This window comes from Alternaria postmessia, assembly GCF_024291825.1.
Source record: "Alternaria postmessia strain BMP 2775 chromosome Unknown scaffold_28, whole genome shotgun sequence".
Lineage (NCBI taxonomy): Eukaryota > Fungi > Ascomycota > Dothideomycetes > Pleosporales > Pleosporaceae > Alternaria > Alternaria postmessia.
In genome coordinates this window covers 292013-316522 of record NW_026260101.1, presented here as the reverse complement: position 1 = coordinate 316522, position 24510 = coordinate 292013, and the positions used below count along the sequence as shown (strand labels likewise).

Here is a 24510-nt window from a genome sequence, read left to right as displayed (position 1 = left end):
TGCCGAACATGTCGATTTTCAGTGTTCGGACGTGATGGTGTAGATGAGGTGTTAAAGTGTTTGGATCAAGTGCTTTGAGTGGGGCGGTGATGCGTATAGTGTTGAAAAGTTGAGGGGTCAAGAGATGGTAGAGACGGCGGTTTGTGAGTGAAAGATGTTTCCAAGGGGTTTGTTGGTGGTGGTGGTGTTTGAGGAGATTGCATATAAGTAGTAAGACGTCATCGCAGAGGTCAGGTAGGGTGAGAGTTTTATGGACCGTTGGAATCGGCGATGAGTTCATCAAGCTGTCGACTCGTACAGATCTCGTTTTGGGTGTCATTGGGTCCATTTTGACGTGGGAAAGACTGAGAATTTGAGTAAGTTTGTAGACATGTCATCGTGTTTGCGATCCTGATTATGTCAAATAAGATGGGGACGTGGATTGGAGCTAAGGAGCTACCCCACGTTTTAATACACACTCGTTACTCGAAAAGGTTAGATATCCTAGAGCTCCTAGGTCGGCTTATCAGAGTTCAGCAAAGATCGGATGGGGAAGTGCAAGCAGACTTGTATTGTTATCCGTACTATTGCTGTCGAACTATTCTTTTACTATCATTAGTCATAATCATAAGTGTTAATCGTATCTGTCATATCGTCTTTGGCTTCGTCGGTCCTAGGCAAGGCACAAACGTCCACCACTCCACTTTTCTTACACTTTCAACTCATTCTTGGGTATCCGCGACATGCAACAATTAGGTCCAGAAGGAAACATTCAATGCTTTGGTAACGCGAAACTGATGCAGCTCTCAAATGACGCGGACTGTTCCTTTACCTTTCCCGAGGGTTTGGGAAGAAGATATCAACATATCCCTTAGTCGATCTTCGGCTTTTGCTAATTCTGAACGGCTGTTGTGATCGAGACGCGATGGTCGGGGCCATGGCAGCCAAGATTTGATAGAGCCCAAGGCGCCAGAGTGCGCTCGTGACGCTGGGAGACTACGCATAGACGCCCCACGTTGGTGTGAAGGAGTTCTTCGGGGTGTAGCAGTCTGGGGCCGAGCACTCAACGATCCATCGGTATCCCTGACGATGTCCTGCATCGCCGATGAAGTATCTAGGGAAAGGTGCTTCGATGCTGTAGGTGCGGCAACGGTGATGGCTGGATGCGAAGAAGAGGTGGAGGCTTGAACCGCCCAAGCCGGACCTGTGTCTTGAGTTTGAAGCTGTTTCGAGCTGCCAGCCTCTTGCTCCCGGAAAGTGTCGCCATCTATGGCCTTTCTCTTCCCACTACCACCACTAATGACACTCTTCAGGCTGCCATATGCTGACTGACTACGTTTCTTACTACTCTCCGCCCTACCATCTTGCGCCAACCTTTCGCTGGAGCTGCTTGCTTCAGGCACAGCCATAAGCGTGTTGTCTGCAGCAGTCCACCCTTGACTGATTCTATTTAGACGACCTCGTCCCGCCAAGGCTCCTGTGCTGGTAGCCCATGCCGAACCCCCACCAGTTATTTCTCCCTGTGGTGGTAGATGAGAGTCGTACTCGTCAGCTAGACTCATTCTGCTTCTGGCGCAGATCTCGGCTATGGCATCGATGGCATCTCTGATCTCAGGATCAACGGCACGAAGGATGGCCGAGAAGGAGAATTCGTCAGCGGAGGGTAGTTGCTCGGTCCTGCCTGCCAGACCGGCCGACAGGGCTGAAGCATGATTCTGACCGTTCATCGCAAACGAGCGTGGCGTGTTGAAGCCGGAGCCAGGGCGCGAAGCGTGCCGCGATGCCGAGTATGTGCGTACTACGACGGGCTGGCTAGTGACAGTTGTTCGACTAGAAGTGGACTTTGCCGACTTGCTCTTAGAGGGCGACGAGTGGAAGGCAGGTGCGTTCAGAGCGCGCAATGCAGCAGACTGGGTCGGTGGGATTGTGTTGGTCAGGGTAGTGGTTGCACTGGGCACTGAGCCCGAGCTCGCTGTCAGGTCAGAGGTGCCTTCTGGTGCATCTAGTGGTTGCGTGTGGGCGAGGACAGGTTCGCTCGACAGTATAGGCTGGGCACTAAGTGTAGACGTGGTGTTGTTGCCCAAGAGGGTCGAGAAGACGCCCAAGGGTACCGACTGTCTGGCCGTCGCTGTAGGCGTCAATGGCTGTGGGATTGAGTTCGACTCGGCGGTACCTGAGCCATGTTGCTCATGGCTGGTCCGAGGGGCAGAGCTGGGCGGGACCCATGGCGCCTGGAAGGGAACGCGCGGGTCATTAGACATGCCGGACATTGTGGATTCTGCCTTCTGTAGCTGCAGGTCAATGCATTGCCGCTATGCGACGCCGTCTGAGTTGTTGGGTGAGCTGCCGTGATCGAGAGGGATGCGTTGGCGGCCGACGCGGGCTACGCTTGGCTAAACATTTTGGCCTACCACCGACCCGGCCGCCGTCATTGGGCCGTCGTCACACTATCGCACACACACCCCGACATGTTAACTGCGTTGCACTCCAATTGCCATGCCCTCAATTGCGCACTTCAAAGGCCCATATCAGTTTTGCTGTGGCTAAGATGCGTCACATTGGTTGTGACTGCCCGAACTGTTTCTGACAGTAGTCCGCCTGTTCATCACAAAGAGAAGGTGACACGTGTGGGTACTGCGTATAGAAGGCCACCATGTTCCTCACGGATATTGTAAGTCTCAGAACAGCATCCTGTCGTCTGCTCCTTCGTCCACTAGCGGTGCGCACACCAGTTCCTTTGCCTGCCCAAGCTCGTGGCTCAACCAGGACACCAGCCCACCGAGCGCTTCGTCCAATATCTGCATCTCAGCCTTGATGTTGAGCATCAGCATTGTCTGCAGCTCCTGCCTCCAACCTTGCTCGGGGCCTTCATCACTGCATAAGTTCCACTCCAGCATTCGTGCTGCTTTAGTACGGTCGCGCGCTGTCAGTCGCATCAGTCCTTGGAGTTGAGTGATTGCACTGGTGTCTGTGTGCTCTTCGCCTACCGGAGTCCGGCTCATGTGGTGACTCTTTAAACCAAGCCAGCGGATGCTGGGCAAACCCGGCGCAGTCGTATCAGTGGGTGTGACGTCCTCATGAGCAAGGCGATACGAGCCATACTTGTACGTCGACAGGATGGCGATACCGTCAGGATCAAGATCCACAAGAGCGTATATGGGGATGTGCGGGGCGTCTTCCGCTATATGGTTCAACAATTTTCGTGAGGCAATGTCGGGATATCCCTTTGCCTGTAAAGGATATTAGGTAAGGAAATATCAAGAAAGAGCAATCAAGCTTACAGTCAATACAAGTCCTTTGGAACCCAACGTCTGCCACTGTGGTGAGCTCTTCAAGGATCTGAAAGTGGCCTAGGTATGCGTCAGCGATAATAAAAGATAGTTTGCAGCATCAGTGATACCTCTTTCTCGATGATAAGAACCCAATGTACTTCTGTCAGATCTAAACTGTCGTTCGCACTCAAATTGGGAACGATGATACCCTGCCAGATCATCAGCGATGTGTCACAACTCGACTAAACGGTCTTACCTCCTCGCTCATGCCGTTCACAACATGACCGTCATGTCGGATTAATCTGAAGTTACCAGCTATTAAGCCTTTTGCGGCAGCAGTCTAAGATAGAGTGTTAGCTGTGCTTCGGCTCATGCCACAGAGCCTCGCGTACCACATTCAATTGGGATCGGGTGATGTCGAAGGTACAAGCCAAGTCATCGACATATCGATCAACGACTGACTGTTTGATGAAGAGGTCTGGATGTCGGTAATATATATCTCTGCATCGGGTCAGATCGTATCATCGGTGTACAAAGATGAGATGTACCTCTTCGTCATAATGGTGTCCGCGATAAGGCCAGAATGGATAAGTTCCAGGATGCGAAGCAACACAGCTATGCAAGTGTCAGTGCTTTCTGATCATACGTGCATGTGTGTACCCACTGAAATTCCATGCCTCTTGCGCACTTGCTCCAGGGAAGTTAATATCCCGTTCTTTGGGTTCCGGAATCATCGCTCTACCATCCGATGTAACAGCAGTCCGTCTGCGAGATAGGCCCGCGCGCGACTTCAGAGTGATAGTGAGCGCTTCGTGCTCTTCTAGCAGAGCGTCCACAATCGTCTCTAGCATTGCTTCAATGCAAGCGATCACCCAGTGTCTACACAAAGATCAGCTGTAGTCAGTTCAGCTACGGAGATTGATGTACCTGTCGCGTATCGGTCTTTGGGTAAGATTAGTTTGATAGTGCTGGCGTTCCTCCTGAGAATCCAGGGTAGTACTGGCGGTTGGAAGTGTCGAGTCTGAACTGTTCGATATACCCCACAGCAAAGTCTCTTCTCTGGAAGTAGCGAACAGTAGCTCATCATCAGTGTCCTCCGACAAGGCATCATCAGGAGCGGTTTGCAGGTCAAAGTCGCTAAACAACATGTCCTCGAAATCGCTCGTATCCATTGCGGGACTGCGAAATGGTGGGAAACGGCCTCCTAAGTTGAAAAACCCTCTTTGATCAGTAGAACGCAGATTACCAGTTATTGGAACTCGGCAAAGCACGCGAAGTGCATGGTGGTGTTGGGACGGGCAAGCCGTTCACAGAACGCATGTTTTGCATGTGAGTATCGTCATAAGGCAAGTACGATACGCGCGACTACAACCACAGAAGGCAGGTCCGCTCCGCATGGTTGCACACCAAATCTATGATGACATAGCTGCCCTGATCATTTGGGGCATTGTCTACTGTTGAAACGGTGCTCAGGGTATTGATGTTCGTGGCCATTCCGCCCTAACGCTAAGAGGAAATTAGAACATGAAATCGCTAAAGTATGGCCATTCGAATAGTTGGCCCCAGTCTCACTTTCCCGCGCTAGTCCCCCGAAAGCCCTGGCCGCACGCGCCTTCCACGCGCTGCGCGTCGCGCTTTCCACCTCCGCGTCTCCTCCCGCATCAACGTCCACTACCGCAACCACTCCGTTTGTTCAACCTTGACACAACTCCGCCAATTGAGCGCCAGCTCTCGAACGTTCAATTCTTGATAGATTCGCAAAATCCTACAGGCTATACTCTCGGCAGCCAACGTACAATATGGAGGACCCCACGCCCGTTGCGCCGGTGCCCCAGAAACGTCCACACGAGAACGACGACACTGAGCCTTCCATCTCAACTCCAGTTAAACAGATTCACTCAGAAGCCTCTTCACCCCTTTCAGTTCTTTCGGTCCAAACCCCGTCACCCCTCAAGAGCAGTGCTCCAAATTCGAACGCCCCAGACAACAGCAATGCTTCAGCCCCAACCACCTCACAACCGGCCAAGAGACGGAAGCTTACCACACACGAGAAAGAAGCTCAACGTCTAGAGAAGGAGGCTAAGGCTAAGGCACGAGAAGAGAAAAAAGCGCAAAAAGAGGCAGAGGAGAAGGTGAAGGCAGAGCAGAAGGCACAGAAGGATGAAGAGAAGCGAAAGAAGAACGAAGAACGGGATGAGAAGAAGCGTCTTAAAGAAGAGGAACAACAACGGATAGAAGAAGAAAAGGCAAAGAAGGCACGGGTAAGTCAAACGTCACGTCTGAATCGCGAATTGAACAGTGCTAATTCATTAACAGTCTCAAATGAAGCTGAATGCTTTCTTCGTGAAGCCAAAAGCGGGAACCAGCCCAGGACAGGCCGTGGTAGCTTCATCCCAGAACCTCACTGCTTCATCTGTATCTTTAACAAGCACATCTGGAGTCGATACTAATTTGGCACCTCTATCACCACAGAAGACCATTGTTAAGAACGCACAGTCAGACTACGAGCGATACTTCTTACCATTCAACCTTCCTCCGCACACAATCCTTGCGTCCACGAATCCCCTGCTAGACGACCCGGAACGGTTGGAGACTGCCCGAACACGGCTAGAAAACATTATCACGCAGAAGAGTACTAGTACTGAGACCATCACACGAGAGACATTGGTATCTTCTCTTCCAAGACGAGACCAGCGGACCCGCAAGACTGCGACCATCGCGGAAGTCATCGAGCGTGTAAATGGCTCATCAGATCAACCCATTGACCTGACTGCAGACAAAGGCCCGTTGGAATTGCTCAAGGACATTCCTATGAAGTACATTCACTTTTGCAAGGATGTACGCCCGCCGTATTACGGTACATATACCAGGCCATATACCGATATGGAGGCTTCTCGGCTCGCACGAAATCCTCTCGCCAGGGTTCGGCAGGATACTGACTATGATTACGACTCTGAGGCGGAGTGGGAGGAGCCTGAGGAAGGAGAAGATCTGGACTCCGACGGAGAGGACGATAACGAAGACGAGGCGGAAGACGACATGGACGGTTTCCTCGATGATGAGGAAGACCCACAACTCAAACGACGACTCATTAGTGGTGATTTGGTTCCTGTGAGCACCGGCTTGTGCTGGGAGGACGCAGACCGAGTGTCCAGGTTGAACGATGGTTCCGATGCCATATGTACCGACTTCAAGGATTTCAGGATGGGTTTCCTGTTGGACCCGCAAATGAGCTCAATTGACCCGTTCTCCACGACATACTGGGCTCCAGACCCTGCGACAGCTTCTACTACTGCCAATGCTACGAAGAAAGACGGCTCTGCCAATAGCGCTATGAACCCGCCTCGAGCGCCTCTGGTTCAACGCTCCATGAACGGCTTGCTTAACACGTTGAATGGTCCGCAGAAATCTGCTGCAGCTACTCCGACTAAGCCTGCGAAAGCCAAACGACTGGTACCCACTGAGCAGCTGCCGGCTTTCAAGGCCGAGATTGAAGGTAAAGATTTGACCAAGATTGGTATGATCGAAGCGCTGAAGAAGGCGTTTCCAAAGTTGCCCAAGGATGCTATCAGCAATACCTTGAGCGTAGTCGCTGCAAGGGTAGGCCCCACTGAGAAGGAGAAGAGATGGGTGCTTGTCAACACCTGAAAGTGTCGCGTTGTTAACATCACATTCCGGTCAGCCCTTTGGCTTTCGCTTATCATGTATGCTGCTTTTCCATGTGTGTTAGTAACATATCTTGTTAACTACTTGGGACCTATGGGGATAGTCGTTTAACATAGCGGGTGGTGGCGTATACGGTCAAGGCTCAGGTTTCGGGTGTTCCAGAGCCATTAGCAAGCGATGTATCTGCTTTTCAAAAGTCGAGCCGCGGTCCCGCGTTGTGGAAGAAATGGAATATCAACAGTGTGTTGGGAGGCTAAACAATCTCATCAAGATTGCACGATGAACAAGGATGTTAATGTCAAGTTTAGTCGCATGTGCCATACACGCGCATATTATCTGAACAATTATTAAGGGCGCAAAGTGACACTGGGGAACTGAGATATTGTGATAGTGGCGGGCAGTCCAGTGGCTGAGACGAATGGATGAATCCGTCAACCGTCCCAAATGCTGTACGCATTGCAAGTCTTAAGTGTAGACGCTGGGTTGTCTCCTGCACAGTATCCGTGAGACGCACCATGCAACAGTCGAGGACTACGTTACTTGCGACTATGCATATTAGAACCAGTGAGCTGCATTGTCACAAGATCATTTGGTCCATCATGCTGACTCGTCCAAGTATATCCTCAGAAACACGCATTTAGATGCACGGCTTTAGGTAAGTACAAGAACCCTTGCGGAAGGGCAAATAACGGCGTGCGGGGAATACTTGCAGGGTGCGGAAACAAGCCAGTATATCGTGGTTATTTCCGTGTATATACTTTTTTTCCAACTGTAGGCTTCTCCAGCGGGTACGCAATCTATCTGCTTCAGGCATACAAACTTTGGTGAGCGCGAGGTTAAGAATAGCGAGTGGTGCTGGATCCACATATGCACCGAGGACCGTGCGGGCGGGCGCTTGGGATACTCGCGAGACGATCCCGTCCAATTAACCCCGTCTTGTAAACGCTCGCTATATTTAGTGCAACAGCCTACAATGACAACCCAATCATCAAGGCCTCTGCGACGGTGAAGCTTACGCCCGGAAAAGGATCATCTTTGTTCCCCAAGTACCTTTCTATCCGAAGCGCCAGCATTAGACCGTGGTACTTCCACAACAGCATCAGCAGGCGCTCTCTGCAGCGGTCCAGTCCCGTGCGGCTCTAAACAGCGCCCCGGGATGCAGCCATGCGCTACCAACAGAAGCAAGGTGGATATTCCCGCATGTAAGAATAGCTGAGCTGTCGTCTGACTGGCTGAACATCTGCATGCTCATCTTAGTGTATCGGTATACAGATGGTGGAGGCCTACAAAGATATCGTACCGCCGCTGGATTCTCCGCAACTCCAGTTTGAGACGTTTCGTCATTGCCGTCGTTCATACTCGCCTGTCGGTGTTGTAAGCAATATTCAGTACCTTGCTACTTGACCTTCAGCTTGCTGGATTCAAGCGTCTTTCGTCATGGCGTCTTTCGTTCTTTACCTTTCCGCAACTGTGCTGTTCGTTCAGTCCACAGTCGCTTCAAACTGCACTAAGAAACCGATATATGTCGATATCCACAAGCGAGCCGTACACGATTCATCAGTCTTCCAATATGGATCCTTCATCGGACTAGGAACGCCAGCACAAAACCAGAGTCTTTGGCCGTCACTACAACAAAACCATGTCTCGTTTGCGTCAAACAACTACTGCAAAGATACAAACACAACACTCAAGGATTGCGATACACATACAGGGGGTTTCTTCAACGATCGAGATTCGGATAGGTATGCATGTTTAGAGATATGAAAGTTGACCTTATGAGCTGACATGTAGAGTAGTTTCGAGGAAGACGACAGCTTCCAAACCTTAGACGATGACCAGAAAGAATTCACGGGATTCTTCGGTCGAGAGACCCTACGACTATATACACATTACTTCGAGACGGATGGCGCGTCTCAGACGTTACTACAGAACACCACCATCGAAGTCGCAGAATCAGGGTCAATCACGCCTGGAAGAGTTGGTGTGGGATCGTCTTCAACAGTACTACGGGATCTCGTTGCGCAGGACGTCATTGCCGGTAAAACATACTCACTCTATATCGGACAGGGTTTTGAACGAGCTGGAGGTGCAGTCAACGGCAGCAACGTCTTTGGTGGATACGACTCTGGTCGTTTCACGGGAGAACCGCACAAATACTCAATGAACATCAACAACCCGAACCCGATGAGCGTTCGCATCAAAGACATTGTCATCACCAACACGGAAGACAACGCAAACGTATCGCTCTTCGACAACACAGTCTTCACTGACATGAAGACGCGGGCAGAGGACTTCGAGGCCCAGATCACGACTGAACAGTTTCCATTTTCTCTACCCTACCAGATTACCCAGAACTTCATCAAGCAACTAGGTGCTGAGCAGGATAATAAGTGGGGTGACAACTCATTGAGATTGAAGAACGCTTTCAACGGCTCACTCTCGATTATACTCGAAGATGGTTTTACTGTCACTCTCCCACCAGAAGTCCTCATGAACGCTTCCAACATCACACCTATACAAGATCGCGAGGAGTCGGCAGAAACGCCATTCTATCTCGGCACCGCTTTCCTAGGCCAGGTCTACCTGATGGCGGACTACGAGGCCAACAACTTCTTCCTTGCTGAAGCTATTCAAAAGAACAACATGGTCATGCCAGTAACCTTCTGCCCAAAATCAACCCCTGTAGCCTACCAACGCCCCAAACAGTCCGCATGGCAAAGCCAAGGCCTCATTGGCGCTGTCATTGGTGGTGTTGTAGGCGGCATTGGCATAATTTGTGCAAGCTACTGTATCTGGATAACATGGATGCGTAAGAAGGATGAGCGGAACTTGAAGAGAGAATTGAAGCGAAACTCTCAAAGAAAGATGGAGCAGATGGACATCGAAGAGGCACAGCCGAAGTTTGATCCACCGCCACGGAGTGTGAACGCGGCGAAGGCCATGTTCTGGAGAAAGAACAAACCTGGATTGACTTTCTGAGGCGGTTTGCTTGAGTTTGTCTCTTCGAATCTTATTTATCATTCGCTATACCCAGAGCTGGCGTTATGCTGCTTATTTAAATCGTTTATCATCTTGCAACACCCATACTATCTATATCATTCACATCCATGCGAAGTTTGTCGGAATAAATGAGGTTTGGTGATAAGTTGACGTCTTAAATAGGCAGTATCAAATACCATCGATTGCACCAAACTTTGCTCAGGCCAGCGATTCGGGCCGGGATTGTTGCCACCACACTTCTCCCCCAATTATTGCTCGGTGTTCTTACCCTTCGCACTTTAACATCAGCTAGTATATGCTTATGTATGTATATATATTGATCTTAGTGCTGTTCGCTCGAGCTGTACTACATCACAACATAATTGCTTTTCATCCAATGTCTACTCAGTTACTTCTCTTAAATCATGCAAGCCATTTAAGGGTATGAGGTGCAGTGCTAGTCAATGTTCGATCAGGCAACTAATGGACAAGGTGTCAATTGCAGTACGCTTCGCCTGCCTTACAGCTTACCTTTCGGCTATTGACGTACTCTCCCGCACCCGCCTAACGAGGCAAACTTCATTGCCTGCCGCCTGTAGTGCAGTCTATGCAGCACTATAGTTCGCCCACATCTGCCCAATGGGACAGCTTTAGATCATTGTGGATTGTGGTGGTTCACACCGGAGCGTTTCAATTTTCTGGGCTTTCTACTGTTCATATAAATGAAGTGGCTTTTAATTACTGTAGACCGACACATCAGTAGAACTTGTCAGGCATGGCAGATAGCTGTTATGCAACTCTAAACTTTTATTGTGTTCAGTGTCTCACAGTGTGGCAAAGCCTGGGTCTGCCCTTTTTGTATTTTGTGTTTCCATGTAAATTACCGCAGCGCCTTGTATCATCATGACTTGAAATGCTGTTCATGACAATGCCGAGAAGTGCGCTAAAAGACATCCGCAATGTCGCATCCCCTGATTCTCGGAAGTTCTCTAGCTCAACCCCGAAGGTATCGTAAAGACGACAGTCCACGTGATTTTGGCTGCATGACTGACCATTGATACATCGAAGAACTTTTCCGTAATGACATTCCGAGACAAGTAAATGAACGGGTATGTCGGGGCAGGTCCTACGCATACAAACAATAACACCTCTTTTTCTGCGCCAAACTTCTGGAAATGTAGTTTCACAGAAATCGTGACATCTGTGGTGCTTATCCAGATCAGAAGTCTTAACTGGGAACTCGATATATGGCGTCGCCTCCTCCACTGGCTGTATTCTGACACGACCCCGGGGCCACAACGTCCGCCATAGTACGTCTGCAATGATGGCAGCGGAGCATAAGCACAGCGAGTCAGAGTATACATCTAGTATGTGCCGCATAACTTCCTCATCCGAAACCTCGTAGTTGACTTGAATTCTATTGCCTTGCGAACACAACGCTAGTAAGGAGTATATGCGATCCCGTGGGATATCACAGCGCGTTCTTCGAAAATGATAAAGGAGACTCAGGAGGTCCGATTTCCAAGTTTGCGAAGTCTCTTCCATCCGCCCTCCGATGTAGTTGGCGATGTAATGGAAGGGAGAGTTGGTTGAAGTTACCGTCTCAAGCACAAGATTGAGATCCACAGCCTCTGATCTTGCGACAATGGCGGCGGATTGAGCTAGAGCGATCTCTTGTGTTATCCAGGCTCGAGACCAGTACTCACTGCAGCAGAAACGAACAAGAGTTTCGGCACTGACACCGGGTTCGATGGGAAGATGTACCTGGGCAACACGCGGCAATGTGTTGCTTGCTTTCCAGCTTCTGGACATGGCATCGATGTAAGCTGGCCTTGTCCTTATATCTTTCAGCACACTCTCAATCTCTTCATCGCATCCGAGCCAGCAAAGGACCATATCGGCTTTCGAATATATCCTCCCCATTTGTTGCACCTGATGGTTGCGCTCAGCCTTGTTCTCTTGGTCGATACACATTGCATCGATCCAGAAATTTCTGCGTCTCAGCGATCTAGATGTCCGTACAGTACAAAGAAACTCCCATAGACCTTGCCGTACGTGGAACGGGCTCCCATCGACTTCGACCAAGTATAAAGGGTTTGGCTCACCCCAGGTGTACGAGAGACAGGTGTATGATGGTACCGGGGTACACATGTCGAAAGCTTCATCTAGTCGTTTTCCTGATTCTGAACGTGAAGTCCCGAAGTGGGCAATTCGGCACTGGACCGCACCATCCTTGGAAAGCTGGGAAGAAACTTGGAGAAGACGTATCGAAGGGGCACTGAGATCCAGTGGTTTGTGCTTAAAGTGTGTTCGTTCGGCTGTCCCGGCTAAACGACAGCACAATGGATGTAGTTCATCTAGGCTGGACATGTTTCGTTGGTCATGGACGAGGCTGCGGAAGACTGGAGTTTTAAATCAGTTACTGGAGACAAGTGACCGAGCGAGTTGAAGACGCATACCGTTTCGAAGGAGAGCTAGAATTGAGCTTCGGGACAACAACAAATGTCATGTTGTTATCAGTGTATGAAGATGGAGTTGAAAGGTTGCGGTTCCAGCGTACCGCCACCTCGGTAGGCGCATTGAATGTAAGCAACGATACAGCTGACCAATCAGAACAAAACCGAATTTGTACTCGTGATATCCACTTATCCTTCTCAAATTACAAGCAATCGGTTCTCGTTACGATCCAGTCAGCTTGAGTTTCCTACCTGGAGTTCAGCCTTGCTACATCCCGTCGCCTTACCTTCGGGAACACATTCAAAAGAGCGGGCATAGTGTTAAGTGATAGACGAAGCATGATCAGGGGAACGTCAGGAGATGACGAAGACGTAATTCGATTGTAAATCGCGACGTACGCCATATCGAGTGCTTGTTTACAATATAGTACAAAGTCTGACAGTGGTTTTGTACAAGATCGAATTGCATTCAAGTCATGAATCGGGAGAAAAGCTGAAGCCAAGTGGTGCAAGTATCTTTTCTTGCACGACCTTGTTGGCTACTTCGCCGCCACGCTCCAGAGCTACGGCTCCCACAATGGCATATAGGGAAGTCATGAGGACAGTCTCGAAACCAGAACCTTGAAGGTTGTCCGCCTGAAAATGGTTAGCCTGCAAACCAGAGTGCCGTTTGTATTCAAGCATACCCTCTTGGGTGTCCACCGAGTGACCTTATCCAAGCGGTATCGCTCTGCTATCGGTGCTAGCCGTGACTTGCTCAGCACCAGACTCTCTGCTTCGCCGGTCAAGCCCTGCAGCCCGTTCAAGGCAGGGTGTAGGTATGGTTTACGGCCGTACTCGTCGTTGACTGGTACACCGTTGGAATCCCTCGGCCATTGGTGTTCTTGTGGCGAGTTTATGAGTGCTTGTGATGTTTGTAGTTCGACAATCCTCCGTCCTGCCCATTTTATTAGCCTCCCGCCTGCCCGCCTCAGGAATATGCACACATACCCAAGTATGCCAGTCGGTCATTGAATCCTCTCTTTCCGTGGTCGAAGCTCTTGTGTGTAACGGCTAACCATTTGACGTCGTCCCCCAGCATCTTGTCTCCTCCAGGGCCCAGCATGCGTATGTACGCATCGTCTAACTTTTTCGGGTCATCGTTGACTTTGTGAATGCCCCCTTTGGCTGCCGGTCGTATCCTGTAGGGTGCTACCATCCGCGGGGGTGTTTGCTGCCATCGCGGCCGGCCCGCAGCTTCTGTATCATATTCGGTGGCTCTCGATGGGGTGGTGCTCGAAAATGCGCATGCGGAGGTCCGCACGATGCATGTTTTTGATGTTTGCGAGGGGCGGAGTGATGATGAAGCGGTCGAGACGAGTGATCGGAGCGGTCGTTTGGAAGCCATTGCGATACTTCCAAGGGCTGGGTGAGGTGCAAGAGGCGTGATTGGCGGGGGGCGGAGACGATGCTGCTGGCGGAGGTGAAGTTCGGATCATCGAAAAGTTGCGGCACGCGGATCGCGCCTTACCACAACCACGCTAGCCCCAGTCGCGCCTACCGCTCCCCATCTTGCGCCCCCGATACGCGACTTCTCCCCCTTGCTGCGCTCCGTTTGAGTCGTCATGGCGAGTCCTGGTGTCTCGAAGCCGCTGAGAGAGTTACTGGCCGAACAACTACCCAAAAACGTGCCCATCACCTTCTATCACTACTCAACTCCGCCGTCCAAGTCCTCTGCTCTCTTCTCCGCGCCGCCCCATGGCAAGTCCGAACGCACATATTGCGAGTCGCACACGTTGGCAGCATCGATAGTGCCAAAAGACGCCGCAGCCTCAGAACTACCCGAGGAGCTTCTGATACTTGCCATCGAAGTCTTAATCTACACCACCAGGAACCTCACCACCATCTTCGTCTCCAAAGCCGACTCGACGGGTTATATATCTGAGCTGCAATTACCGCGAGCCCAATCTGCATCGCCCTTGAAAGCTATTTGCGGCACGTTTGTATCTTGGCTCGCAAGAGAAAGACAAAGGGAAGGGAAGAAGCTTGTTGTGTCTTTGTTCGCCAGGGCACAGGATCAATACCTGTTCCCAGCAAGCATCGAGAACAAGAACAAGCATGTTCTGGACGATAGGGGCTTGGTAAAATGGTGGTGCAGAGTGCTCGATCCAATCATATGGGAGTACAAAGCTGAAGGAGAAGGGAAACCCTTCGCTGAACGGCTAATGGAGGGTGAAGGCACCAAGACCAACGGCACACCAACACAATCCGAGTCCACAGCAAAGGGATATCTAGTGATACCGGGTTTCGAATCATACGATACACTGCGATACATTCCTCCGCCCTCCGTCCCCAACACCCCTCGACGCTGGGCCACTACACACCCACTCCTACAGATCGCTCCATATCCTGCTGCACCACCACGGTGCCTGGTACCACACTTTCCAGATGATCCTAAGGCTAGATTTCTTGATGAGTTAGACGAGGAACTTCCCGACCGTGGCACGGATAATATGGTAGCAGATGGAGGCACACCGTCAAGAAGTAATGGGCAATGGAAGAGTGTCAAGACGCTCGACCAGTTCTGGGAGTTCATGGCTTTCAGGCAAGAGTGCTCATCAGGAAGGATAGTAGGTTTCATATGGGTCGTCATAACACCACCCAAGCCTTCGATACCCGAAGAAGACGAGGACATGCCGTCACAGCTGTCAGCGTCACAGTCCTTCTCGCAAACCAATTCACAAGAGAATATGTCCAGTCCAAAACGGCGGAAAACAAGTCGACGGAGACAAGAGGCCAAAACCAGGTATGGACCAATACCACTAGTTCTGCCGAAGATCAAGACTATCTATCGGAATCTACCGACCACGCCAAACATGTCTTCGCGCTCTGCCAAAACTCTTCCTGAGAACAGTCCATACTGGAGGTGGCCCGCTTCCTCACGTGGGACCATCTGTTTCTCGCTCAAGAACTATGATCGTGCACATGAAGTCCTCTTACAGCAAACGTTTGCGAACCGAAAGGCAGCAGCACGGAGTACGAGGAAGTGGAAAGAAGAAATCGCTGTTCTTGGCGGCATGGACGAATGGGCCTTTACAGTGATAGGAACTAAGGAATATGTAGCTGCAGTGAAGCCTGCGGATGCAACAAACAGCGTGACACCGACAATGGTCATGGGTGTACGAAAGAAGAGGAAGCCCGATATCCCATCAGAGGCGGCAACCGAGACAGAAAAGTTAGCTGAACCCGCACAAATTCCAGGAGAAGGCACCGTCAGGAAGAAGGCAAAAACTGAGCCAACACCCATTACTGATGCAAGTGCTGCAAATGGAGTGAATACCTTGACAGCCGGACTGGTGCGTAAGAAACCGAAAGTTTGAAACCATAGAGTCAATGAGACCTTTAGTATTGGGACTTGCTACAACATTCAGGGTTCGGAGAATATGAGGAGTTTTGGATAGATTTACTTTAGGTTTGGCGGGCGAGGTTGCTGGGCGAGCTACTTTTGCTAGCTCACATCTGGATCTTGACGAAAATGTACACGGACGTATTGATACCACCCTCTCACCTTGTTTACTTTCTGCAGCACAGGTTTACCAATATGAACAGTTTAGACGCTAGAGTGCTGTCGGACGTGAAGTCACTAGCGAGCGTGTATTACTGTCGGTGTGGAGACACCTAGGTGCTTGATCGCTACAAGCAATGTCCCTGGCGGAGAAGCCGGACCGCTCGGCAGTGCAAACAATCGCATGACCAACAGATACTGGAATCCAACACAACAGTAAGCCTGCTTCTTGATCTCTATCTGTCGTAGAACTTGTCCTGAGACGTGGTTCCAAAAGGGGCTGTCGCGTGGTGTTTGTCTTGGCAGGTCGTCACTTTCTGGTTCGAAACTCCGCAACCTCCGTGCCGTGAGATTCGTCAACATCCCACCCTCACTCTGACCCTACGACACTTTTGCGCATGCTTGGCGCGCCCGACCTTGCGACAGGAGAAGATGTCTCCATGTTGCGTACCATCATTGCGACCGGCTGCCTGATTTGGTGGGTGGTAGTCTGGAATGTTTGTGCTATTGGCTTCGTTCAGCTTTTCCGCTATTACTGGAGGAGACCTCAGCAGGCAACGTGCGTTACGACATTGAAAGACGATGAAGTCCCTCGAGTCACCGTTATACGGCCAGTCAAAGGCCTCGACCCACGATTGTACGAATGCCTCGCAGCCACCCTCCGCCAGACGTACCCCAAAGACAAACTGAACACCGTGTTCTGCGTTCCTGAGCGATCCGATCCCGCCTTTCCGATTCTCGAACGCCTATGTAATGACTTCCCGGACGCCCATGTGCAAATCTTGGTCGAAGAAGAGGATCCGCTGCTACTGAAGGATAATAACGCGCTGGGACCCAATCCGAAGATCAGAAACATGAGTCGTGCCTATAGGGAGGCCGAGGGTGACATCGTGTGGGTGCTTGACTGTAACGTCTGGGTCGGCAAGGGCGTTTGCGGTCGACTAGTGGACCTACTATGTGGCTTTGGACAGGACAAACATGGCAACAGCAAGAGAAAGTACAAGTTCGTGCACCAGACACCTCTCACGGTAGACCTCGATTCGCAAGGTCTATCGCTACAGGACAGGAAGGAGTTGCTCGGAGGAAAACCAGAAGCTGCAGCACAGTTGACCAATATCGCGGCAAGCACATCTTCGGATCCTCGCAACCACTCGGGAAGTACTATCAGGAAGCTGCTGCAGCGTGGTGGCGGACGTCTGGACGAAGCTTTCATGTCTTCTGCCCACGCCAAATTCTACCAAGCCATCAACACCGTCGCTGTAGCACCCTGTATTATGGGCAAGAGTACTATGTTCCGTCGCTCCCAACTCAACTATGTTACCTCATCGAACCCAGAACGCACTCCCGGTATCGATTTCTTCTCCGACAATATCTGCGAAGATCACCTCATTGGCGATGTGCTGTGGAAAGAACCCCAAGCTTTCGAGAAACGAGGTTACCAACCAGAACCAGGGACCAAGAAGGAGACCTGGGGCAAGCACGCTATGCTCTTTGGTGACTTCTGCTACCAGCCAATCAGCCATACGTCTGTGATGGCCTACTTACAGCGTCGTATTCGATGGCTACGAGTACGGAAGTTCACGGTTACGTTAGCAACGTTTGTGGAGCCAGGAACGGAGAGTCTTCTGTGTGGGCTGTATGGCGCATACGCTCTAACGACGCTACCCGTGTTCCACAACATCGGCATCAGCCCGACTTGGACCTCCTTCTTCCTCATCTGGCTCCTACATCTGTCTGCTTGGTGTCTAGTGGACTACGTTCAATATCTGTTGCTTCACTGCGCCAAGACTGTCGAAATCGATGCCGACACTCCTGATTTTATCTTGCCCCAGCGATCAGCCTCTGCATACCACCGCACCGAAGTTCTTGAACCTCTCCTTGGCAATAAGACTCCAAGTGAGCCAAGTCTACTTGATGGTGCAAGAAGAAACTTCATGGACTTTCTCTATGCTTGGCTTGGTCGCGAGTTCTTTGCATTACCTGTATGGGTCATTGCGTTCTGGGGCGGCGTTACTGTAGAATGGCGAGGTCGGAAATTCTGGGTCGGGCTAGACATGAAGGTTCATGAGATATTGCCCCAAGTGAACGAAGCCAAGAAAGACCAGGGCAAGAAGCCTTAGCGCTTTATGCGTCTTTGAATTAGATTTTGTACAGCATGTAGCCATGAAAGCATTTCAGGTGTTTCCAGGACAATACAGATGCAGTCAGACGGGTGCACTGACATTTAGATGGTGAACTGAGTCTTTGTTGATCAAGAGTAAGTATAACCAAGCTAATCCTGTCGTGCAGGGTCCAGCTGGATGCCTCCTACAATACCATCAATCTCCGTCATGACGTCTGGCGTAAGCTTGTCCAAAACTTTCAGAGCTGCACAGTTGTCCACCACCTGCTCCGGTCTCGAAGCCCCAGTAATCACTGCAGAGACATGCGGGTTCTTCAAGCACCACGCAAGCGCCAGCTGCGATTGATTGATGCCCAGCTTATCCGCAATTGGCTGTTTCTGCGTTAGCGAAACAGCATCCAGAATTTATAAGCATTTGACCTACCTTCAAGTTTCTTGCGCTGTTGATCATGCCACTCCACTCATCGTTTCCATATCGGTCACGCATTCCACTCACGAAGCCATCTTTTCCTTCGGCGAATCTTGAACCTGCTGGCGGTGCATCTGGACTATCGTTGTACTTCCCACTCAGCAGCCCAAACTTCAATGGCGAGAATGTAGTTAAGCCAAGTCCAAATCGTGCATAAAGGCGCTGGAATTCGCCCTCAACCTTCTTCCTTTCGAGCAAATTATACTGCGGTTGCTCCACTATCGGTGCAATGAGACCCAACTGCTTCGCTATTCCGCATGCCTCGGCGATCTCATCTGCGGACCATTCAGACGTGCCCCAGTACAGCGCCCACCCTTTTTGCTCAATGACATGGTTGAATGCGCGGACCGTTTCTTCCATGGGCGTAAGACGATCAGGACGATGCGCATACACTATATCGACGTACTCCAAATCCATGCGCTTAAGCGATGCACGGAGTCCTTCGATGATGTGTTTGCGTGAGAGACCATGGTTGTTGACAAGCACCTCGCCATTTGCGCCGCCCCAGTTGAGTTTTGTGGATATCACGATGTCGTTGCGATTCCATGCGAACTTCTTGATAGCCTGGCCCATAATGATCTCGGACTGGCCACCAGCGTAAGACTCGGCAGTATCAAAAAACGTGATACCGTTGTCATATGCTGTCTTCATGATGGAAAATGTGAGTTCTATGGTTATGATTAGTTGCGTGGCTGATAAGCATGAAGACAAAAATCACCATTCTCGACATGGCCACCGAAGCTGCATTGTGTTTGATCAGTATATGCATGGAGATGAACGGAGATTTGAACATACGTGAGCCAACCGCCCAAACCGAGTGCAGATACATGCAAACCTGAGTTACCCAGGCGGCGGTATTGCATGCCAGTTTTACGAGGTTCCTCCCAAGCCATTTTGCGTGTATTTGGATAATCTCGTGAAATGTCTCAAAAGCTCGATTTCGTTGTATACCGAAGTAAGTGTGCGTCTCAAACAGAGCCACCATTGCAGTCACACGCTCTGCTAAGGCTCTCCAAAATTCTGTCGGCTACACCCAAAGCAGCAATTTCTCCATGCAGAGCGATGCCGGCGATGTGTTCTCCCACATCGGACGAAAAATCCTCTTTTAGGCAGTCGCGTTGATTATGTGCTGTTGAGGCCTTGGTATTCGCGGTTCCGGAATGACTCGCGAGAACGTGGAGAGTCCCGAGGTCGTCATTGATCCCCGCAATCACGACATAGGGCAGCTCTGGGTAATAGTGGGGCATTGGAGAGAAAGTGGGTCCGACTAGAGACGTCTTCATTGAACAAGACGGGTCTCTGCAGCCGACGCGAGGACGCATACTCATCCTCTGGCTAACTTGCGGTCTAGTAAACTTAAAAAAAAACGTACAAGAAACAAATACAAACAGTAACAAGATGTGCAAGCACTCAGAGGACACTCACCAAAGGCTTTCACGTAAGAGTAACGTCCATTGAATGTCAGAACACTCGCGTCGAGAGTTGCGATTAGACCTCGGAATAATCTCAGTTACGGATTGCCAATAGTTCGGTGCGGCTGAAATTTCGGTGGGTGGAGCGATTGGCGAAAGCATGTGATGTTGCAACCACAGCCCGTCCAGTATGTTACCATGCACATTGATCTTGACTAACTGCGTAATGACATCGGCTATCTTTCCGAGACCAGACTAAAGCGTGAACCTGAAGTCCAGCCGCTTGTTGCCGTCCTTCTCACGCGCGGCAATGTCTGCTTGGTAGACAGCCTTCTCTTCCGAAGTCATTTGCTCCCACTTCTCTTGCTTCTTCTTGTTCAGTCGTACCAGGGCCCATCGCTGAACGAGGAAGGTGATAACACTCAATGCGCAGATCGCCACTAGCACTGAGTTGCCTTGTTTGTAGTACGGACCATCGTATTTACGGTAGATTTGTGAACTGATCAAAGATCCAATTTGCACAATAACGTTGTACGTTGCGGCCGTAATCGCACGCTTCTTGACGTCGAATGTATTTTCCGAGATCCAGGACGAGACCAAAGGATGGAAATATGGGTAACCGGAGATCAACGTAATTAGAGAGAAGCGGCCCCATTCGCGGCCTCCGTCGGGTAGCGTCAGAAGGGCGATAAGGAGCGGCATGATCCAGAACTCGCCAAAAATGCAATGGAACGTGCGTTCGTTAAAGTAATCGCTCGAATATGCTAGGGCTAGCATGGTAATGACTTGAAGCGCAGCGGACGGGATAGTCAACATGTTACTGTCAAATGTGCTGAAGCCGAGACGTTTTAGTGTAAGCGTAAGGTAGCCTTGCACCGGGGAGGCAGGAATGTAAGCAACGAGGCCGATGAAGTATAAGCCCCACATAGAGGAGTCAGACCAGGCCGCGCGGATGTCCTTAAACGTGGCAGGCTCTTTGAGAGCCGTAAGGCCTTTTGCTGGATCGTCTCGAAGGATGCGGTTCACCATGACTGAATTCGAGCGTACGAAGTCAGTGAATGTCTCATATATACATTTCGTAGCTGAAAACTTACTAATCTCTTCCCGCTCGGTGTACCAGCCCTTACGCCAAAGTACGTTCGTGGTTGATGTCGGCGCTGCGGGTAGGTACAAAAACGATAATGTGGCAATGACAACCGTTAAGAGACCTTCAAGGAGGAAGAGCCAAAACCAGCCGGGCTTCCCACCGACACCGCGCATTTCCAGAATCCCAGCTGCGAGCAATGCGGAAATAACACGAGCGATGTTGAGTGTCGACCAGAAGGCTGCAAGACGTATGGAAAGCTCCTTGGACTTGTAGAAGTAGGTCGCAAACAAGATAACACCAGGGATGAAACCACCCTCACAGAGTCCGATGGCTGCGCGACCCAGATAGAATGAAGTCCGGTCGTGCATCCATGCCTGACCCCAAGATGCAGTTCCCCAGGCTAACATCATAGTTGGAAGGATGTACTTGAAACCATATCGCTTGGTGAGACTAGACAGGAGCGTGGTCAGACAGTGACTGCAAAATGATTTTGATATCACTCACAACTGGACCGGAAACTCGGCAGCAAGGAAGCAAACCAGTTGTATGGTCGTGCCATTGTTGTAATCATCAGAAGTCAGACCAAGATCGTTCAGAAGATTATCCGCAAGCGCATTTGATAGATTTCCGCGATCGAGCTGCAACAGTCAGTATTCGTAATCGTCAAGTAGCTTGTATCAACTTTCCTGCAGCCCGAACATCATCAGGCAGAGCCATGTGAGCAGTCGTAGATCTGTCTTCCGTACAACACGACGTTCTTCCTCAACGCTCCAGCTCGCATGGGGGTCGAAGCGATGCCGGCCTTCGTAGCTGTCGTGTGGGGGAACGATGTCTGCAAGCTCCTCTCTACCCACATGGGCCGATGATTTCAGCGAGTTGGCATCTTCGCTGATCCGTGTCGTATGCGGGGCTGCTTCGATGTCGTTGCCCATGTTGAAGAGCTGCAGTCGTCGGCTTCAACACGAGTCCTACGAATGGAGGCTGTTATAAAGATATAATGATCGGCACGCTACATCTCCCCTGACATGCTTTTACTCCTCTATATATCATCTTGGAGATTGCATGTCGCAATTGCGGCTCATCTCGTCGCCATCGTCGCCATCCTACCGAGGCAGTAAATGCGCCGACGAAGGAGGGGAAAGCGCGGTGTTGTGCATACTAATGCATCTGCTATTGGTTTTCCCCTCTTGACCCCCGGCTTAGCGTTCACGGAATGGTGTAGGCTAGGCTCGGCGTGCCTAATCCCGGAACATACAGCTAGTCCGATGACGTGCTTTACCACACATGCCGAAGATGTGCCACCCTGGTCTCTGGTAGATATTAGACGTTCGGGATTTCCAGGTATGTAAGATTGTTAGCCTTCAGGCTGTCGAAGTGCTTTGCAACTCTAAGGCTAAGTCGAAAGCCAAAACTACTTTTAAGCCACATCGCTCCTAAGATGCCTTCAATCAAGCGCAATCGTATCGAAGATGTCCATGAAGACGGGGACGCCAACATCATTGGCGGACACGCCAGTGCCAGGTCGAGGCTTCTGGAGCCCTTGATTTATTCCGGGTCGCTGGATAGCTTCCAACACCAAGACTTAACCCCAGTCATCGGAAGAGAATTCGAAGGTCTCCAGGTGACCGATCTGCTTCGATGGGGTGATGCTATGATCAAAGATCTGGCTATCACGGGTACGGTTTCCATCTCTAACTTGACGAAGTCGGTGGCTGATAAAACTTCAAGTATCACAACGCGGCGTCGTATTTCTGAGGAACCAAGATGTCACACCAACTCAGATGAAAGACCTGATGTTGCGCATAACTGAGCTATCAGGTTGTGTATGTCTACTCGATTACCAACATGAACTCATTTTCACAACGCTGACAGATTGTTAGCCCTCATCATCTGGACTCCATGTGCACCCCCTTACCGAAGAAGGCTCCGAACTGGGAGATCAGATCTCTGTCATAAGCAGCGAAAAGCAGAAGAAAGGTGGTGGTCTCACTCACCAACTCTCGGATGTCAGTCGTTTCGCATCTGCAGGCTGGCATAGTGACATTACTTTTGAACCAGTACCGTCAGACTATGCGATGTTGAAAATTCATACCCTACCAGCAACAGGTGGTGACACGCTGTGGGCGTCCGGCTACGAAATTTACGACCGCCTCTCTCCCGCCATGCGGTCATTCCTGGAGGGTCTGACTGCGACGCACGACGCGAAGTTTTTTCTAGAAGAAGCAGAGCGGCTAGGAAATCCATTGAGGAAGGGTGTCCGTGGTAATCCATTAAACCAGGGGGACGCACTCACAGCCACACACCCAGTCATAAGAACAAATCGTAAGCTTGCTGATTCTTTTCCTGCGTTGCAAATGCTAATCTGCGCCACAGCTGTGACGGGTTGGAAATCAGTATACGTGAACAAAGGATTTACCAAACGTATCAATGGCGTCACGAAGGACGAATCCGACCTCATTCTGCCGTATCTGTTCAACCTTGTAACGCAGAACCACGATGCGCAGGTGCGGTTTAAGTGGCGGCCGAATGACTTGGCTATTTGGGATAACCGTAGTACGTGGCATTGTGCGACATATGACTATGATGAAGCCAGGGCAGGCGATCGAGTGGCTAGCCTGGGCGAGGCACCGTATCTAGATCTGGGAAGTCAAGGGAGGAGGGAGGCTTTGGGGCTAAGATAGGCGATCCTCTATTGTAGACATTTATTCACGCGTTGACGCGCGGAAAGCGACCTCGTAGCGACCATGTGCATGGAAGGGTTGTTCAAATCTCGTTGTAATTCTGAAGAATGTTTGATTCCCGCTGATTCAGGGCTAATGTGAAACAATGGGTGGTTGGGGAAAGTTTGCATTCGAAGGTGACGTATGGCACTAGTATCTGTCCATTTTAGCGCAGAGCGGCTGCTTACCGCAACCAGTTGTCATTGGAAGTCTCTCAGCGATACTCCAGGGCTCCCAACACCTGGGCACACTTAGCTGAACTATTGTATTGCATCTTTTGCTCATTTCAGGTCCCAATTTCCTGACTTTCCGAGCAATCCGCCTGGATAATGCGCAAGCTTATGGGACTTCACAGAACTTTCTAAGATTGTGTACGCACCGACGCATGCTCTGACGAGTCACTCCACGGTCTAACAAGCTCTGGAAGCTTTCATTCGTAACTCTACTGGTGATATGACGGAATAAAGCTTTTGATAACACACGACCACTACGTTTAGCTTATGAGCATCACATGTAGTCTATGACAAGAGCCCAAAGTAAGACGTGCAACAACATCTTACTTTGACCTGTTGAGCTCTTCTTTCAGCACCTTCAAGTAGCTCGTTACCTTGTGGGGCCAGAAATGCATCATTGAGTCTAGATCAAGGCGGCATTGGAAGGAAAACCAGGGCTCGCTGAGTTATCTCAGGCACTTACTGAGCAAACCTCGAGAAAAATCTTGGAATAATGATTGGAAAGCGCTCTTGTGTAGTTTTCAAGGCGAATTGAAATTAAGCACATGTCACGCAACCTGAAGACTATTTG

General features: G+C 50.4%; 10 protein-coding genes across 10 annotated transcripts; 5 read left to right on the top strand and 5 right to left on the bottom strand.

Annotated features, from left to right (window-relative positions):
* Window positions 1-785: 785 nt before the first annotated feature.
* On the bottom strand, window positions 786-2249 carry J4E82_005422 (uncharacterized protein; the record flags this gene model as incomplete). The annotated part of the gene is made up of 1 exon (XM_051731689.1): window positions 786-2249. The coding sequence occupies one exon, from the start codon at window positions 2247-2249 to the stop codon at window positions 786-788; it is 1464 nt and encodes a 487-aa protein (XP_051588647.1).
* A 408-nt stretch (window positions 2250-2657) lies between these two features.
* Window positions 2658-4423, bottom strand: J4E82_005421 (uncharacterized protein; the record flags this gene model as incomplete). Its single annotated transcript, XM_051731688.1, has 8 exons — window positions 2658-3209; window positions 3261-3329; window positions 3380-3460; window positions 3508-3591; window positions 3644-3752; window positions 3800-3866; window positions 3916-4130; window positions 4179-4423. 8 exons carry the CDS (start codon window positions 4421-4423, stop codon window positions 2658-2660), a joined length of 1422 nt encoding a protein of 473 aa, XP_051588646.1.
* A 627-nt stretch (window positions 4424-5050) lies between these two features.
* J4E82_005420 (uncharacterized protein) lies at window positions 5051-6899 on the top strand (the record flags this gene model as incomplete). Its single annotated transcript, XM_051731687.1, has 2 exons — window positions 5051-5512; window positions 5568-6899. The coding sequence occupies 2 exons, from the start codon at window positions 5051-5053 to the stop codon at window positions 6897-6899; spliced, it is 1794 nt and encodes a 597-aa protein (XP_051588645.1).
* Window positions 6900-8354: 1455 nt separating this feature from the next.
* On the top strand, window positions 8355-9896 carry J4E82_005419 (uncharacterized protein; the record flags this gene model as incomplete). The annotated part of the gene is made up of 2 exons (XM_051731686.1): window positions 8355-8659; window positions 8714-9896. The coding sequence occupies 2 exons, from the start codon at window positions 8355-8357 to the stop codon at window positions 9894-9896; spliced, it is 1488 nt and encodes a 495-aa protein (XP_051588644.1).
* Window positions 9897-12826: 2930 nt separating this feature from the next.
* Window positions 12827-13550, bottom strand: J4E82_005418 (uncharacterized protein; the record flags this gene model as incomplete). The annotated part of the gene is made up of 3 exons (XM_051731685.1): window positions 12827-12988; window positions 13039-13289; window positions 13343-13550. The coding sequence occupies 3 exons, from the start codon at window positions 13548-13550 to the stop codon at window positions 12827-12829; spliced, it is 621 nt and encodes a 206-aa protein (XP_051588643.1).
* Window positions 13551-13956: 406 nt separating this feature from the next.
* J4E82_005417 (uncharacterized protein) lies at window positions 13957-15711 on the top strand (the record flags this gene model as incomplete). Its single annotated transcript, XM_051731684.1, has 1 exon — window positions 13957-15711. One exon carries the CDS (start codon window positions 13957-13959, stop codon window positions 15709-15711), a length of 1755 nt encoding a protein of 584 aa, XP_051588642.1.
* A 583-nt stretch (window positions 15712-16294) lies between these two features.
* On the top strand, window positions 16295-18016 carry J4E82_005416 (uncharacterized protein; the record flags this gene model as incomplete). The annotated part of the gene is made up of 1 exon (XM_051731683.1): window positions 16295-18016. The coding sequence occupies one exon, from the start codon at window positions 16295-16297 to the stop codon at window positions 18014-18016; it is 1722 nt and encodes a 573-aa protein (XP_051588641.1).
* A 152-nt stretch (window positions 18017-18168) lies between these two features.
* On the bottom strand, window positions 18169-19380 carry J4E82_005415 (uncharacterized protein; the record flags this gene model as incomplete). Its single annotated transcript, XM_051731682.1, has 4 exons — window positions 18169-18390; window positions 18443-19155; window positions 19206-19228; window positions 19283-19380. The coding sequence occupies 4 exons, from the start codon at window positions 19378-19380 to the stop codon at window positions 18169-18171; spliced, it is 1056 nt and encodes a 351-aa protein (XP_051588640.1).
* A 774-nt stretch (window positions 19381-20154) lies between these two features.
* J4E82_005414 (uncharacterized protein) lies at window positions 20155-21703 on the bottom strand (the record flags this gene model as incomplete). The annotated part of the gene is made up of 4 exons (XM_051731681.1): window positions 20155-20930; window positions 20994-21436; window positions 21491-21624; window positions 21686-21703. 4 exons carry the CDS (start codon window positions 21701-21703, stop codon window positions 20155-20157), a joined length of 1371 nt encoding a protein of 456 aa, XP_051588639.1.
* Window positions 21704-22424: 721 nt separating this feature from the next.
* Window positions 22425-23667, top strand: J4E82_005413 (uncharacterized protein; the record flags this gene model as incomplete). The annotated part of the gene is made up of 4 exons (XM_051731680.1): window positions 22425-22662; window positions 22715-22809; window positions 22867-23308; window positions 23360-23667. The coding sequence occupies 4 exons, from the start codon at window positions 22425-22427 to the stop codon at window positions 23665-23667; spliced, it is 1083 nt and encodes a 360-aa protein (XP_051588638.1).
* Between the last annotated feature and the right edge of the window lie 843 nt (window positions 23668-24510).